General features: G+C 35.2%; 1 protein-coding gene across 1 annotated transcript; it reads left to right on the forward strand.

Annotated features, from left to right (window-relative positions):
• Nucleotides 1-1,191: 1,191 nt before the first annotated feature.
• LOC122578209 (vesicle-associated membrane protein 711) lies at nt 1,192-4,361 on the forward strand. Its single transcript, XM_043750118.1, has 4 exons — nt 1,192-1,595; nt 1,850-2,040; nt 2,583-2,746; nt 3,907-4,361. The coding sequence occupies exons 1-4, from the start codon at nt 1,379-1,381 to the stop codon at nt 3,992-3,994; spliced, it is 660 nt and encodes a 219-aa protein (XP_043606053.1). The 5' UTR covers nt 1,192-1,378; the 3' UTR covers nt 3,995-4,361.
• Nucleotides 4,362-15,877: the final 11,516 nt, after the last annotated feature.

Here is a 15,877-nt window from a genome sequence, read left to right on the forward strand (position 1 = left end):
TTCTCGTTTCCACTATTTTCATTCTCGGTTACATTTCTATTCCTTTTGATTCTCTCGTACTAAACACCCCTACATCTTTGAAAAAAATCTTTAGAAATAAAAAATTATACATTTTATTAACTTGTTTTTTCTCTCTTTCTTTCTTTTTTTTTTGTTATTAATCTTTTCTTTTAAAAAAAAAAGAGAGTTAACATAAAATTATTATGAAACCGACCTCTTTCCTGTTGGCTTTAGATCTCTCCCTCATTCCATTTCATCTCGATATTTGATCTGTATACACTCACCTTACAAAACATCCATCCATCTCACCAAATTTGAATTTTGTCAATTCTTAAACATGGCAATTCTTTACACACTTGTTGTCAGGGGATCTGTTGTATTGACGGAATTCAGCAATACCCAAACTAATGCGATCACAATTTCCAGACAAATTCTTGACAAAATCCCGGATTAACTAGTATAGATAATAACAAGATTTAAGTAAAAAAAAAAGAGATTCGTCTCTCAAGTTGACACCTCCCCTTCCCGGCCCCTACGTCACAAACACTTGAGACCGTTATCGTCTTTTCAACATTAATATAAAGTAAATTATATTTTTGGTTCTTTAATTATGGTTAGCCTAGATGGTCAAAGATGCCCACAATTTTTACTAAGGTCTTGAGTTTGATCCTAATGGATAAAAAATCTTGGGATTTTTGTATATGAATACTTGTAATGCCCCATGATCAACATCTCGTTGTATTGGATATGTGAAAGACTTCATTGTTATACGGTAAAGTTTTTTTGATATCGTATTCAAACATAGTGTTAAAAATTAATACTATAAATTTATATAGTTTGAATTTTTCTTCTCTTAAATCTTTAGAAATAATAAATTATAATCTTTTTTTTTTCTATTTAAAAGAGATAACGTTCTATGAATATAGTGAACTATGATAAAATGTCTATGTTATATATTGATTTTGTATTGGAGGTATGGGAGAAGACTACATATCCTAGGCAAAGGGAAATATACACAAAAGAAATTCATATACATACAACTAAATACAAATTATATATTTATTTTATTTATATCTATAATATATATAATTAAAAAATAACTTTGTTTTAAAATCTTAATCAAAGAATTAAATTATCTAAAATACTAATTTTTTTTATCCATTAATTCTATGTAAATGTAACATAGCCATTGTGTGATAGTTAGTTGATTATCCCCATTTTAAAAGAGAGTTGACATATAAAATTATGAAACCCTAGGCCTGTTCTTGCTGGCCTTGGATCTCTCCCTCATTTCATTCCTGTTGATATTTGATCTGTACATACTCACCTTACAAAACATCCATCTGACCAATTTCGAATCTTGTCCTCTCATAATAAAATGACAATCCTTTACACGCTTGTTGCCAGGGGATCTGTTGTCTTGGCGGAATTCAGCAGCACCCAAACCAACGCCACCACAATTTCCAGACAAATTCTTGACAAAATCCCAGGAAATAATGACATGAATGTTTCTTATTCTCAAGATCGTTATATTTTTCATGTTAAACGTACTGATGGTCTCACTGTTCTTTGTATGGCTGATGATGTTGCCGGAAGTAAGCTTCTCTTTATATATTTCACAATACCATATTATATAATTATATCTTTTATATATCCATTTCTATATAGCTGTAAATGGAGAGTGATCCCTGTTCAATTCTTGGAGTGTTTTTTTTTTTTTTTATTGATTATTTGTATGTATTACTGTATATTAGTATCTGATTTAGTGGTTTTTGGGATGTGGGGTATGATTATTTTGTTAAATTATGGTAATTTTGTTGATAAAGTTTGGAGCTTTTTATGTGTGTAGGGCGAATTCCGTTTGCTTTTCTTGAAGATATTCATCAGAGATTTGTGAGGACTTACGGGCGAGCGGTTTTATCTGCCCAAGCTTATGGTATGAATGATGAGTTTTCCAGGGTTCTTAGCCAACAAATGGAGTATTACTCTAACGATCCTAATGCTGATAGGATTAACCGATTAAAAGGTGAAATGGGTCAGGTGAGTTTCACACTTTGGTACATGGCATTTTTTTAATAACTTAAGATTATTTGGTATGGCTATGCTAGTTTTTTAGTGAGGCGTAGTTGGTAATTTGGACTCAGTTTGCTATGAATGGGTCAGTTTGTGTTATATTTTAAACAGGCTAAGTGAAAGTTACTTAGCCGAGGATGACAGGATGTATGGGTCAAATGAGCTAGAATGCAACCTCTTACATTGTTTTGTGCAAATACTTAGATAAGTATTGCAATTAATTTGTTTTTGTGATCATAATCAACACATCAGTTATAATACATAAAAGGACTGGAAGTCAACAGTTGTTTGTGCCTTTGTGGTCAACCTGAACTGGCCCAATCCATTTTGACCCGTACAAAATGCCCCTTTTTGAATAATGAATCGATGTTCATCTCTACAGTGCTGTCAGTGCTGCATTTTTAAAATTTATGATATATTTTTTAGCTTTAAATCTTGTTTGTTAATCTGCACATTCATTACTGATGTGTATCTTGGATCATAATGAGCGGTTTTGGCATGACAAACAGGTACGCACTGTGATGATTGAGAATATTGACAAGGTATTAGAGAGAGGTGATCGGTTGGAGTTGCTTGTAGATAAAACTGCCAATATGCAAACAAATACGCTGCGCTTCAGAAAGCAAACTCGCCGATACAGAAGTACAGTTTGGTGGAGAAATGTCAAGCTCACGTAATATCTTCTAAACAATGCCTTTCTATTTCTATAAGTTTGATTTTTAAACCTAATGTCCCGTCCTTGTAATTCTGCAGTTACATCTTAATTTCACATTATACCGCTAAAGTCTTGTATTTCATACCAAATGAGACCCGTAGACTCTTAGAGCAAAGTGGTGTCTCCATCACGCTGGACACATGGTCGCTACATTAACATCACATTGTCATCACACTGAATCTGTTTTTACCCATAATGGATCCTATTGATATTTAATAGTTTAAAGAAAAAGAAAAAAAAACAAAACACACATATTCAGTGTGCTTTGCTCCATGCCTGATTACCTGGTGAACCTTTACATCTTACTGAACGTCTCATTGAGGTCAGAGTGATGGACTTCATTGTGATGACTCCATCACACCATGTCCATCACTTTCCAGGGCAGGATTGCCTGTACCTTAATTTCTATTGGATAGTAGCCTGCTCTAATCTTCATACTTCTTTAATAGGTAGGCTTTTAAGGCACATAATAGTGACCTTTTTTTCATAGTATCAGACTATAGTTTTCTTATATCTAGGATTACAGCCATTGATAGGAGTGAATAATGCTTCTGATTTATACAACTGGCTATAGAAATGTTACAAGTGTTGCTGCTTGTTGGGACCGCCAAGGTAAAAGGACCTGGTCAGGTTCGATTGGCCACTCAACTGTTTATGTCCCTTTTTGGATTTTATTCAATAAATTTGTGAACTATTTATTATTTTTACAATGACTATTATATCATTGATGTGGTAATTAGTTAATGTTCTTTATATAACTTGATTAAAGAGTTTGGAAGCTTTTGAATACACTTAGTATGACTATTGACCATATTAACTTCTAACTTTTGTCTATTTGACATGTTGGAGATAAGATAAACCCCTAATTTAAGTTGAAATTTGCCACCTTAAGAGTATATGCAGGCAATATGTATTCGAAATTGACCCATAAGCTACGGGTGCCAGGTTTTAAAAGCGTTGTAGATAGATAGGGTATATAAATTTTAACTTTAATCCTTTTGCTTGGATGTTTTGCTTTAAAACATCAAGTTGCTTTGAAGTTTTTTTTTTTTTTTTTTGTGACATGGAAGATGGTTCATTTCTGGTTACCAACTTACAGTTCCGGCTCCATATTGCAGGGTTGCTCTCATCTTGCTTATCCTGGTGATTATATACGTTGTATTGGCATTTGTTTGCCATGGGGTTACACTTCCTAGTTGTATATAAGGCGTGGACTGGAATAACAAAGGTGGCTTGGGTTACATTTGATAACTCAAATTCTTGATTTGGAGCTGAAAGTAGATCAAAATCTGAGCAGTTGCTTGAAATAAATCTGCTTCAATTCCATTTCCGATTGCGAATATGGGCGATTACTTGTCGCTCGTGTGGGATTGTTTTGCTTGGTATATCTTGTGTGAAGTTGTTCAGTTGTTGTCCTCGTGAAACGTTCTTGCACATGTTTATAATTATAAATTATGAATGTTAATTATTCAAACTATATATGTTGGCCATTTTTGGATGTCGTGGGTCTTTAATTTGATTCTTGAACATTGTTATTGTTTCTATTTCGTGTATAAAAGAAACCTTTAATGTATTTGTTGTATTATTAGGGATTACGCTTTGGTTTGATTATTGTGTTACTTTTGAAAATTGCATTTGATGATAGTTTTGTTGAACATTTTCTATCGGTATTGTCAACTCGAAGAGAAGACTCTGGGTACCTAGGTATTATAATGCGTGTTGACAAGATATCTTAACTCGTGCACTTCTTTTGCCTATTACAGAATTCAAATATACTAGAATTCTACAATATCAGATTGTATGATTGACAACACTTAAAAGTGTAAGACGTTGACTCGTTGAGTATAGTATACTAATTGGAGTGCTGTTTGAAATGCGTTTTTCTAAAAAAAATTATTATGACTGCTTGACAGCACAATATTGATTAAAAACTATAATCCTCAATATTCATCATGGTAAGGGGTTGCATCGGTGAGGCCGTGAGGGTGATATCGAAATTTGGTATGCATGTCAACCTTTTTTTTTTCCGAACATTCAATCGGTATTCGACTTAGGGAAACCTCATCGTATAATGATGAAGCCTTGTATGTATCCTAGACAACGAGATATTGACCTTAGGTAAAACCTGTGATGCCTCAATGTCAACCTCTTGCTTTTGGTACCAAAATTTGGTATATTAACCAATGGAGAGAGAATTGGTATGGAGTGACATGCATTAACAGACTTGTATGATACAAGTTTTGAAACATGGATGCAATGTCAATTTTTGATATGTGAAAATACATCACCTAATCACCTCTACAAATAGATCTAAATTGGTATGTTTTGGCAAAAACGCATGGTATTATTGATTGGTGGTGTGGGCGTGTGGCCATGCAAATTTTTGACAAACTAACATAGACACTATTTACCCTTATCGTCATAAATGGTAAAGGAATACATGTTCTTCATGCTCACATAAATAGATGTTGCATAGCTACCAAAAGAAGATACATTGATCCAATAATAAGAATTGAATTTTTAAAACTTCCAAATGTTTATAAATCGACATTGCTTAATTCGTTGAGTTAGACAGGTGATTCGGGATCACCAAATGATATTAAAGCAGTGCTTTGTTCTTCTCAAATTTTTTCTACAATTCCCTCACATATATGTCACGAAGACATTAATTCCAAGTATGAAAAGTGCATAAATATGGTAAAAGGAATAATATTTTTCTTGCTTAGGTTATTTGGATAAAGGAGTATCTAATTGACCATTTATGGATTTATGGACCCTTTATAGTTGTTTACTTAGAAAGTTTTGAATAGCAAAAAATGCCATTATTAATCATTAAAATTAAATGTCGAGTATATTAAGTTTTTGAATGCATAAAAATGTCCGACAGTCATTTTTATTTTTTAAATAAAAAAACATAAAATTTGACTGAATAATTAAGTTCTTAATTATAAAGTTTATTTAAAAAAAAAAAAAGTCTCCTCAGTTGTCACTAATAAGAAAATAATGCATATGGAAACTTAGGCGTATCGTAATAGACAACTCATTCATACCTCATTCATACTAGCATATCAGTTTTTCTTTAATCTCATCCACCTCTTCTACAACTTTTATTTATTATATTTTGTATTTATCCAAATAATTAATTAAACTTATTTTTATTTTAAATAAAGCTTTTGTAAACTTTAAATTTAAATGATAAATTAGTTACTAAACTGAAATTATGTAAAACAATGAATGATAGGGATTAAAAGTGTTAACTTCTAAAAATGATGTCTTCTTCCTTGTAATTACCCCCTACTCCCCCCCCCCACCCACCCACACACACACATACACACAAACACACACACATATATAGTTATATACACTATATATGAAAAACAGATAAAAGAAAAAACCCACAGAGATAGTTTAAGTGAACCAATGATGTCACTTATATCCATGATCCCTCTTGGCGCACTTAAAATATGTCTCTGATACCACTTGTAATTGTTATGTGAGACCAATGATGTCTTCTTCATAGCAACTACCCGTCTCACCAAGCTAAGTCTTTTACTAGCTCAACCTGCTTAACCTGAGGGAACAACGTTTTTCAAAAGAGCAAGTGTTAGCTTGAAAAGCTAAGTAAGATAACATTAGTTTATGAAAACATTGTCAATTCATTTTATATTAACAAAAACATTTCATAGTTGTTAATATCACATTATATTAACAACACTTTAAGATCACCACATTACTATGGTGTCTTTCACAACATACATTAGCAATAGCATATCATCATCATTATAGTAACATGCATAAATTATCACATTAGGATCCATCGTAGTCCTAATTGTGCCTAACCTCATAAAGCTTTACTTTTCGCCTTTCTTTTCTTTTCTTTTCTTTACTTTCTTATTTCTTTACTTTTCTTTTGCCTAGACGTAGACTATGTGACATAAGCCACACATGCTTAGGGATGTGGGGTTGTGCGTAGGCGGCCATAAGACCTTACATGGAGTCCTCATACCCGACTCGATGGGTAAACCTTATGGTGGTCCATCGTTGTCGTTAACGAAAAACAAAGTTAATTCAACTGAGTATACTGTTTAACCTTTGCGCGTGTAGTGGTTAGTTACTCCACCCGGATACACTCAAACATAACTATGCCATGGGGAGGTATCTAGATTCCCACACCACGTGACCACATGCACACTAGCTCCGAAGAACTAGCATGGGTTAAGCTTAACACAAGACTTTACATATGCTCGAGACTTCTTTATTATATTAGCTTAGGCTACACTTTCACCTAAACTAATCGCATGTATCTTTCTTTACTTTATATTAGCTGAAACGACACGACTCGATTTAAGAAAAATAAGACTATTTTTTTTCGGGACTTGACCACTTCACTTTGAACCAACTTCTGGATAACTTAGTTTTATTTCATCTTTAAAGAACCTTACCATTAGAAAGTAGACTCTAACACATTTCCGTGGATAACTTGAATGTTAAAAACGGAGTTACGGTTTAAAAGTTACGGTCGTTTGAAAATTCGGGTTTTTGTGCTGAACTGGAAAAAGTTGCGGTGAATCCCTTCAAAGTTGCGGCGAACCTAAGAGGCCAAAAAACTGGACAAGACCAAAGTTGCGCTGAACCTATGAATAGTTGAGGTGCAACTTTTCACCTGACAGCAAAATCATCATTTTGACACTTTTCTTGACTTGCAAAATTCCCAAACTTAAACACACCCAAATGGGTCGTTTACCCAAGTTAACAATCTAAACAAAAACGACCATGTTTACTTTTAAGATCATAAGGACCAACCATGACAATAATTATAGAATTTACCAAGAAACAAGATTACCAAAATATCAAGAATGTCAAGAGCCATAAAGAGGTGGGTTAACTAGGTGTCTACAAAATACCTTCATCCAATAATGGCAATACCTTCAATCTCCAAAAGTAACCTCTTAGGTCAAGCTTCAATCCACAATCTTAGTTCCTTCTTCCAGAACCGCCTATAAAAAGGGTAAACATCTTAAACGTAAGCGAATGCTTAGTGAATATACTTGCATACAATCATATAAACGAAGGAGGGCAATGCACAAAGGTCTATTGCATATAGACTATGACACCGTCATGCCATACACATCTGCTCCCATGACGGTTTATATACAGAAATTTGTATTATTATTCTTTCTTCAGCATGAAAGTATAATATTAGTGTACAACTGTTTCTTAAGAAAGTGAATTTGACCATTTAGAAATGAACATGCTAGTCTTTAATCATAAAATATAGAGGTGAGGTTCCTGCCCGTTTACTCACAAATAAATGGATTTGGTCAAACTCTCTCTAATGGGTCAAATTAAGAAAATTAATAGAATAAGAATAAAGAAAGCGCTGAATAGGTTTGAAAGTTGCTCCAAGACCATTCGAAATGCGTAACACTTGCAAATCTTTTGAATAAAGAAGTAAAAAAAAGGTGTTTTTGGTTTGCTCTATGCTAAGAACTGGCCACTTCAGCTGGAACCCATTTACCGTCCTGATGCCACCTTTGTACCATCTTTTAGTTAACGCTTTATCGATTGGTCGCAGGTCTACAGTCAATTGTGTGTCCAGTTTCGCCTAGTGGGAATTGCCCCACTACCGGCCACCTAATTAACAAATTTAAGAGTATATGGTTGTTATTTAGACGAGACAGAGGTTGTTTGCAGAAAGTGATTTATAATCGCCTTTACAAATTTAAGAGTATATGGTTGTTATTTAGACTAATCTACATCCCTATAATGCATATAAATTATTTCTCTTGATAGGATTTCTTCCTTAATACTACATGGAAGTGGTAGTGTGAATTGTGAAGGGTTTCAATAAAGAGACCAAATGTAAAGAAGAGTATTATATCATCTCCAACTCCGGTTTGCCTTTTGATTGGCTTTTCTTCTTTTTCTTTCAATTTTAGTTCTTATTAACTTACATTCTTACCAGATAGATGTGTATTTCAATACTTTCAAGGTTGAATAAACTAAAATATGTAGTCAAGATGTATCTACACTCCTTTACAAAGTTGGCTGATCTTATCTTGCGGATATAGTGTCAAGTTTACCAAGATCCACCCATTATACATTTTCTATCTAGGAGTATCTTAAAGAGGTGTTTGGATGTGTGTTTTGAAATGACTATTGATGCAGACGGAAATTATGGATAGGTAATTGATTCTATTGATTCGAAGAATGCCCAGAAACAATTCTTCTAAAATTCGTTGATTCTAAAAGAATACCGAAAATTAGGGATTTTCACACAAACACATACATGTGCAGGGAAAATGAATTTTTGATTTATGATGAACTGATTATTTTCCCATGTTCTGATATATATAAAGAGAGCTGCAAATTTCGAATGGGCCTCAAAACATAAGTGGGCCAAAAGTTATAACAAAAAGAAAATCTGAAAAAACCGAAAAAACATATAAAATGGTCCAAAACTCATAGAAAAAGGCCGTTTCGGGGCTCGAAGGTCGACTAGTTTGCAGCCTGATGCGTCTCATTTCTGCGGTCGTTTTGACTGGTCATACGCCCAAAATGGAGCCCTGTAGCTCAAGTTATGACCATTTTAGTGAGGGTCTCTTTTGTCTTGACTTTCTAAGTACAAATGATCTGATTATCAATGTTTGGGCTTAGGCCTGCATCATTCCCTCCTGGGTATACAAAATTCGCCCTTGAATTCACATCAACATCATCATCTGAAGATTCACCATGATAAGGCAATAATTTACAACGTGGCAATAATTTACAACGTGGTATGTGTTTTCGGCTAGTTGTTATCTTTGTTGTCAGTTTTAAATAATGAAAGTTCGGGTTGGATCTGAATAGAGAAATTCACTCATTATTTTGTTAATAAGGTTACCATCTTTTATGATGACATAAATGGGCCAAAAAGGAGATTGTTGTGAAAGACGAATTATAATTCACTAATATAGACACTTTGTTTACAAAATTATATGCAGATTTATATGTAGTGGTTTTAAGCTCCATCGTAACACTTTTCGGCTTTTGAATGCCAATCCAAGAGCTCGACCTCATGTGAGCTACAAGGTATTAGACCACATTAAGAGTGGGAATATTTAATTATCAATAAAAATGACCAAAATGGAAGGTGTTGAAATAGATGGTCCGACCTGAGAACAGATATTTTCCAATTGCCTTCGATATGCCAAGAAGGAGGTAATATCTAAGAGTCTTTGAACATTTGTATCCAGAAAGTGTAAGCATATCTCTTTTATGTTAAATAGAGATATTTTAGGAAGAAAAAAATATACTTAAAAGGTATTATGGGAATACTGAAAAAGTGTTTAATTTTTAAAAATAAAAAACTAATATACTTTATAGTGGTTTATAGATATATGACAAAATGAATACCTTAAATTTGTTAGATTAAGGATGTGTGTGTTTGTATGAATTTTTTGAAAGTTTAATATACAAATATTTAAATTTGTGCTTAATTAAGATGGAAAGATTTTGGGTTGGAGAAAGAGAAACATGAAAGACTCAAGGAATAAGATGAATGAAGAGATAAAATTGCTTTTGTACGTGAAGGGGTTAACGACAAGATTATAACGGGCTGAGAAATATCAATATCAAACCACATAGATGATTTTTGTCAACTTTAATGGTATTTGTGGAAATTATGAAGAAAACAAACCACGTAGATTAATTTTACATTTTATAGTATAATTTAGGTAGAATGATTAGCAAAAAAGAAGAAAGATAAAAATTATGAAAAAAAAGAAAAAAGAATAAAAAGTAAAAGTTTAATGAGTTGCATGAATGATCTTGATTATTTAAAAATGATTTTTTTAGAACAACGAATTTCAACTTTAATCTGAAAGTTTAGACTATGTTGTTTTAACGGGGTCACGCTAGAGCATCCCTACACCAATCCTCAATCGAATGGGAGGAAAACCCGTATTAATCCAAAATCATGAAAATTAATATGAGTAAACCATGCCTTTCAGACTCAAAGCTAAATATATTCGAACCAGAGGATGAATTATTTAAGAACCCTTAAAAAAAAGAACTCAAGAACCCCTATCCATCATTGGATAAAAAAAAATGGATGGACTAGATTAAAAACAAAAAACCCCTCCCAACACTAGAGAGGTATTTGTGTCACTCTCTTTATTTTTTCTCTCTCTTACTTTATTAAATTAATATAATTTTATCTAATTCACTAAAAAACTTTTATCTCATAAACCGTAAATCGTTAAACGAAAAGAAGAGCATGGGTAGTCTTAGAATTTCGTCCTCTTTCGTTAGAGATGCAATTCGACATACTTTTGACGACTTTTTATGTTTTGTTTTTTTTTTCATCACGTTCATCTTACACATGTGTAAATTATTATTCTTTGATGTTTACACATGTGTAAATTATTATTCTTTGATGTTTACATATGTGTAAGATGAACCTTTAAGTGTTTTCCATTTGTCCTACACATGTGTAAGATGAATGAACATATGTACAAAACAATGAAGGTTAAGGGTGGAGCCCCTCAATCCATGGCGGAGCCATGGTAGCCAAGGGCAGTGCCCGTCAATCCATGGCGGAACCATAGCGGCTAAGGGATCACCCTCTATGACCTATCACCCTATGACCTACTAGCTTTGGTTTATGAATATCCTTAAGGGCGAAGCCCGTTCCGAATCATAATTTTTGTTCAACCTAACATGTGTATGTGTAGGATGAATCTACACATGTGTAGATGAACCTTTTAGTGGTTTTTATTTATCCCTACACATGTGTAGGATGAACCTACACATGTGTAGGACGAACGAGATGGGGAAAAAAAACAAAATTTAAAAAGTCTTCAAAAGTATATCGAATTGCATCTCTAATGAAAGAGGACGAAATTTCAAAACTACCCATGCTTTTTTTTCGTATAACGATGTACGGTTTATGAAATAAAAGGTTTTTAATGAATTAGATTTTTTTATTAATTTAATAAGAAGAGAGAGAAAAAGAGAGATGTTGACTTTTTCATAATGACAATCATACCCTTCTTGATCTTGATGAACGGAGGGCTGAGATTGGCTCTCGCGTTCTTTTTTAATGGTTCTCAAAATAACTCACCCTTACTTCCGGATAAATCCAAAAGCCTAAGAGAGGGACAAATTTACAAGGCTAATAGTTCCCAAAACCGTACACCTATTATATCTAGCAATGAATTAATAATCTCACAATTTGGTGTTTTGGTGCTTTAAGCATGCTAGCAATGTTAATAATCCAGAAGGGATTGCCACGTTAATCAGTCAAAACACATTCCATAAATTAAAATTTTGTACCAAGGGTGTAGTTACATTGCTCATTAGTATCTATAATTAAGTGACAAAAGCAATTAACTACAAGGACAAGCATGCAAAATCTTCAAAAATACCCGACTTTTCCCTATTTACCCCCCCCCCCCCCCCCACACACACACACTTAAGTTGGACAATGTCCAAGAAACTAAGGCAAACTAAGGGAAATAGGGGAAAGTAAACAAAAAGAAAATCAAGAACAAGAAAAACCTGCCAAGTATAAGCAGTGTTCCATGCGTGAATGATGCCAACAAGAGTATGAGCGCTGAACTTACTGCCAGCATATGCATATGACAACCTTGCTATCACACATGAACACACAACAAAGCCAACATAATAATCATAATATCGTTAAGCATGCCATCATCCTACCCTAATTATGCAATGGAAATGGAAATAAAATACGATGTCACATTACCCGAAGGGTGGATACAAACCAACTAAGAAAATTAGAAAGTACGGAAAATGAAATGTTCAAACAATAATACAAGCCATCAAATAAAGCTAACAGACGGCTTCCAATCTTCAACCTGCAATCGGATCACTGTGGTGGAGGATGAGGTGGATAAGGTTGGTAACCAGGAATGTTACCATAATCAAAGAACGATCCAACAACCTGCTCAGCATATGTAGGCTCTGTAGCACCCGCCTCGTTGACATCGATACCTGCATAAGTACCTGTATAAATACCAAAATGGACCGCTATATCCGGTCCTAATGCACCTGGATCATGATGAAGGGGCGCCTCAAACTGATGCTCAGGAGGAAAATAGAAACCTCCGCCAACTCTCTAGTGAGGGATGAACATAGAGGGTGGACGATATGCTAGAAGATCGATGGGTGGGCGGAAATCATGTCCCGTCAACTGTGCCTCCTACATCGGCTGATAACGCCGCGAATCATATACCGCTCTCCCCAAACCAGAGCCTACCATAGTCAAGTCACTACCCACCTGATGTCTGAAATCGTCCATGCGAGTCTGAAAACCAGCCACGTTCTCCTGAAACTGCTGCTGGGAGGATAACATCTGATTAACTAAAGTAGTCAGAGGAGATAGATCAAATGAGCCTGCGGGGGCTGTAGAAGAAGAAGATGCCCCCGCATCAGAAGTGGCACGACACTTAGGGCGTCGTACAGGCTCGGGCTGCTGTTCAGGTGCATCGGCCATCTCCTCATCATCGTCACCAGCAGCGTCCTCCTCTTCATCATCAAAATCGTCTGCACCAAAATCAAGCAATTGTGGAATACCATCCTTCTTCATGGGCTTAATCAACTTCCACCGCTTCAAATTATTCCAAACAAAAGGTTTCATAGCCTTACAATTCAAGCTAACTCCTTCTTCACCAACTCCAAAATATTTCACAATCCTAGTAATGAAATGTCCACATACCAACCCACTATCACGAGCATCTTTCAAACCCATATGCCTCGCTAACACATAAGGAGCACAAGCTTTTCTATAAACATTTCCCTCATCAAATAATCTCAACAACCATAAGTCATCCATGTATAATTTGTCTGAATGGTTAGTCCGCTGAACAAAAAAGTGAACTAACATCTTATGGAATATCCGAAGGATAGGCGACTGAATGGTACTAGCCGCACAAGCTCCTTTCCACACTTTCCCTGAAATACGAGAATAATAAGCCCTCTCATTCCCGGTGTCTATATGAAATCCAGAGCTATTCCTAACAGAATTAGACAATAGCTGTTCAAAAGCCGGATCCTCTAATATCTCCTGAGTATACATACCAGTAGCCAAACCAAACTCGGGAATAGTGACGTTCCTATAAACCCCTCCACAACGAAAGGTAATGCACCTCTCGGCAAACAAATTCTTAACATTCTCAATATTCGCCATCGCAATAGTGGAGTGAAATTCCAAGCACCACTCCTTACAAATAAATTCCCTATTCTTGAACACATCACGCCAAATAGTAAACTCCTTATCAATCACATTTCCATCAGGATCATTAGAAGTACCCATAACACGCAAATAATTACGAATATCATCAAGAATTTCAAGGATTTCCAACATACTACGCTTCATATACCTTGGTTCAACATTATCTTTTCGGTAAAGAGTGGCCAACCTGTTGGTATATTCAATTTTCTTAGCAGCTCCAACTCGAGAAAAAGTCAACCAAGCATGAGAAGGAGTGCCCATGGCAAGAGCCTTAGGTGTGAGACCTTCATTGGGATCAGTAACAGCTCCTCAAGCAGGTGCAGTAGCTGGCGAGGCGCGAGAACTACCTCATCCCGCACGGCTGGAAGTAGCGGGTTCCGACACATACAAGGAAACATTAAAACAATCAACCCCTGATATAAACATGCATATATAAAAGGAAGACAAAGCAATTCCGATTCAAGTCTTGTTGCGGCGCAACCACACTGTTGCGGCGCAACTTGTTTCTCTACTTCATTCATTGCGGCGCAACAGAGTGTTGTGGCGCAATGAGGTCTGTGTTTTGGGCAAGTCGAACAGCAGCAGGGACGAATAAGCAAAACCCACAAAACTCAATCACGATATTAATTTATTAACTTAGGATTTATACTACAGATTATATACCAATACTTAATTAAACCCTAATTAATAAAATCCCTTATTCATGAATCAAATCAAATCAAACTTCCAATTAATTGAAAGTGCGGTTTGGACCGATTAAATCACGATCTAACAACATCTAAGTGTGCAGAATCCACTTAGATTTGTCTTTGAGGTTTCTGTAAAATTATTAACATATAATCACGAATTGAACCAAGAACAAGAGATATAAAACGAATTCCTTTATTAATCAGTCATCTCGATTACAATACAATGATAAATCCGTATTGAAAACATCTCAATGATTACGGATTACAATCAAGGAGACGACAATAATAATGAATTACATGGTGGATACGGTGTATAGATCTCTACACCGATCCGTTGGATGAAATCTGTTGCAACTAAAATCATCAATCGAAACCCTAGACCTAGGTGTTCTATATATAGGCTGCTAAATGGGCTGGACTTCAATCTCGTTCTTGGGTTTAAGCTCTTTCTCACGAACTAGCGACTTCGTGATGACGTCATCACGACCTTGATGAAGCCTTCTCTTTATCACGACCAACCTCTAGAATTGTATTGCGACGGATAATAAAAGTCGACCAGCCTCTAGAATTGTATTGCGACGGACAATAAAAGCCTCTCAGAAATTGATTCTACATTAATTAATCCATCCCTCCTTGTTCATCCTCACATAACCACGAATTCGAATCTTTAAGAAGAACTCAAACACGAACTCCAGCAAATTCGAACTAAACGGAAACAAACCCACCTAGTTGAAATAATGAGAGATTAACAAGAAGATACATACCTTTCCTTGTCTAGTCATGGTGAATTTGATGATGATAAAGATTAGAACTTAAAGAAAAAAGGGATATTGGGTTGTTGGTGGGTGGTTCGATCGGGAGAGAAAGAAGAAGAAAGAGAAGGGGTTTTCAATTTTTGTCTGCGGAAAAAGTTAAGGGCACCTGATCCCCTTTTTGATTTTAAAAACATTGACCCGGTTTTGACTGGGTTGCGGCGCAATGACTTGTTGCGGCGCAATGACCCAAAACAAGAAACACGGGTTGCTTCCCACGAAGCGCTTAATTTATTTACGAGTCTTTAGCTAGACTCGTAGCCTTTCTTCATTGCTTCATTTCGAAAAATGGAAGCTCGTCTATAACGACTCCCACATTCTCCTCCTCTCGATGATACAGCTTCAACCTGTG

This window comes from Erigeron canadensis, chromosome 8 (assembly GCF_010389155.1).
Source record: "Erigeron canadensis isolate Cc75 chromosome 8, C_canadensis_v1, whole genome shotgun sequence".
NCBI classification, from domain to species: domain Eukaryota; kingdom Viridiplantae; phylum Streptophyta; class Magnoliopsida; order Asterales; family Asteraceae; genus Erigeron; species Erigeron canadensis.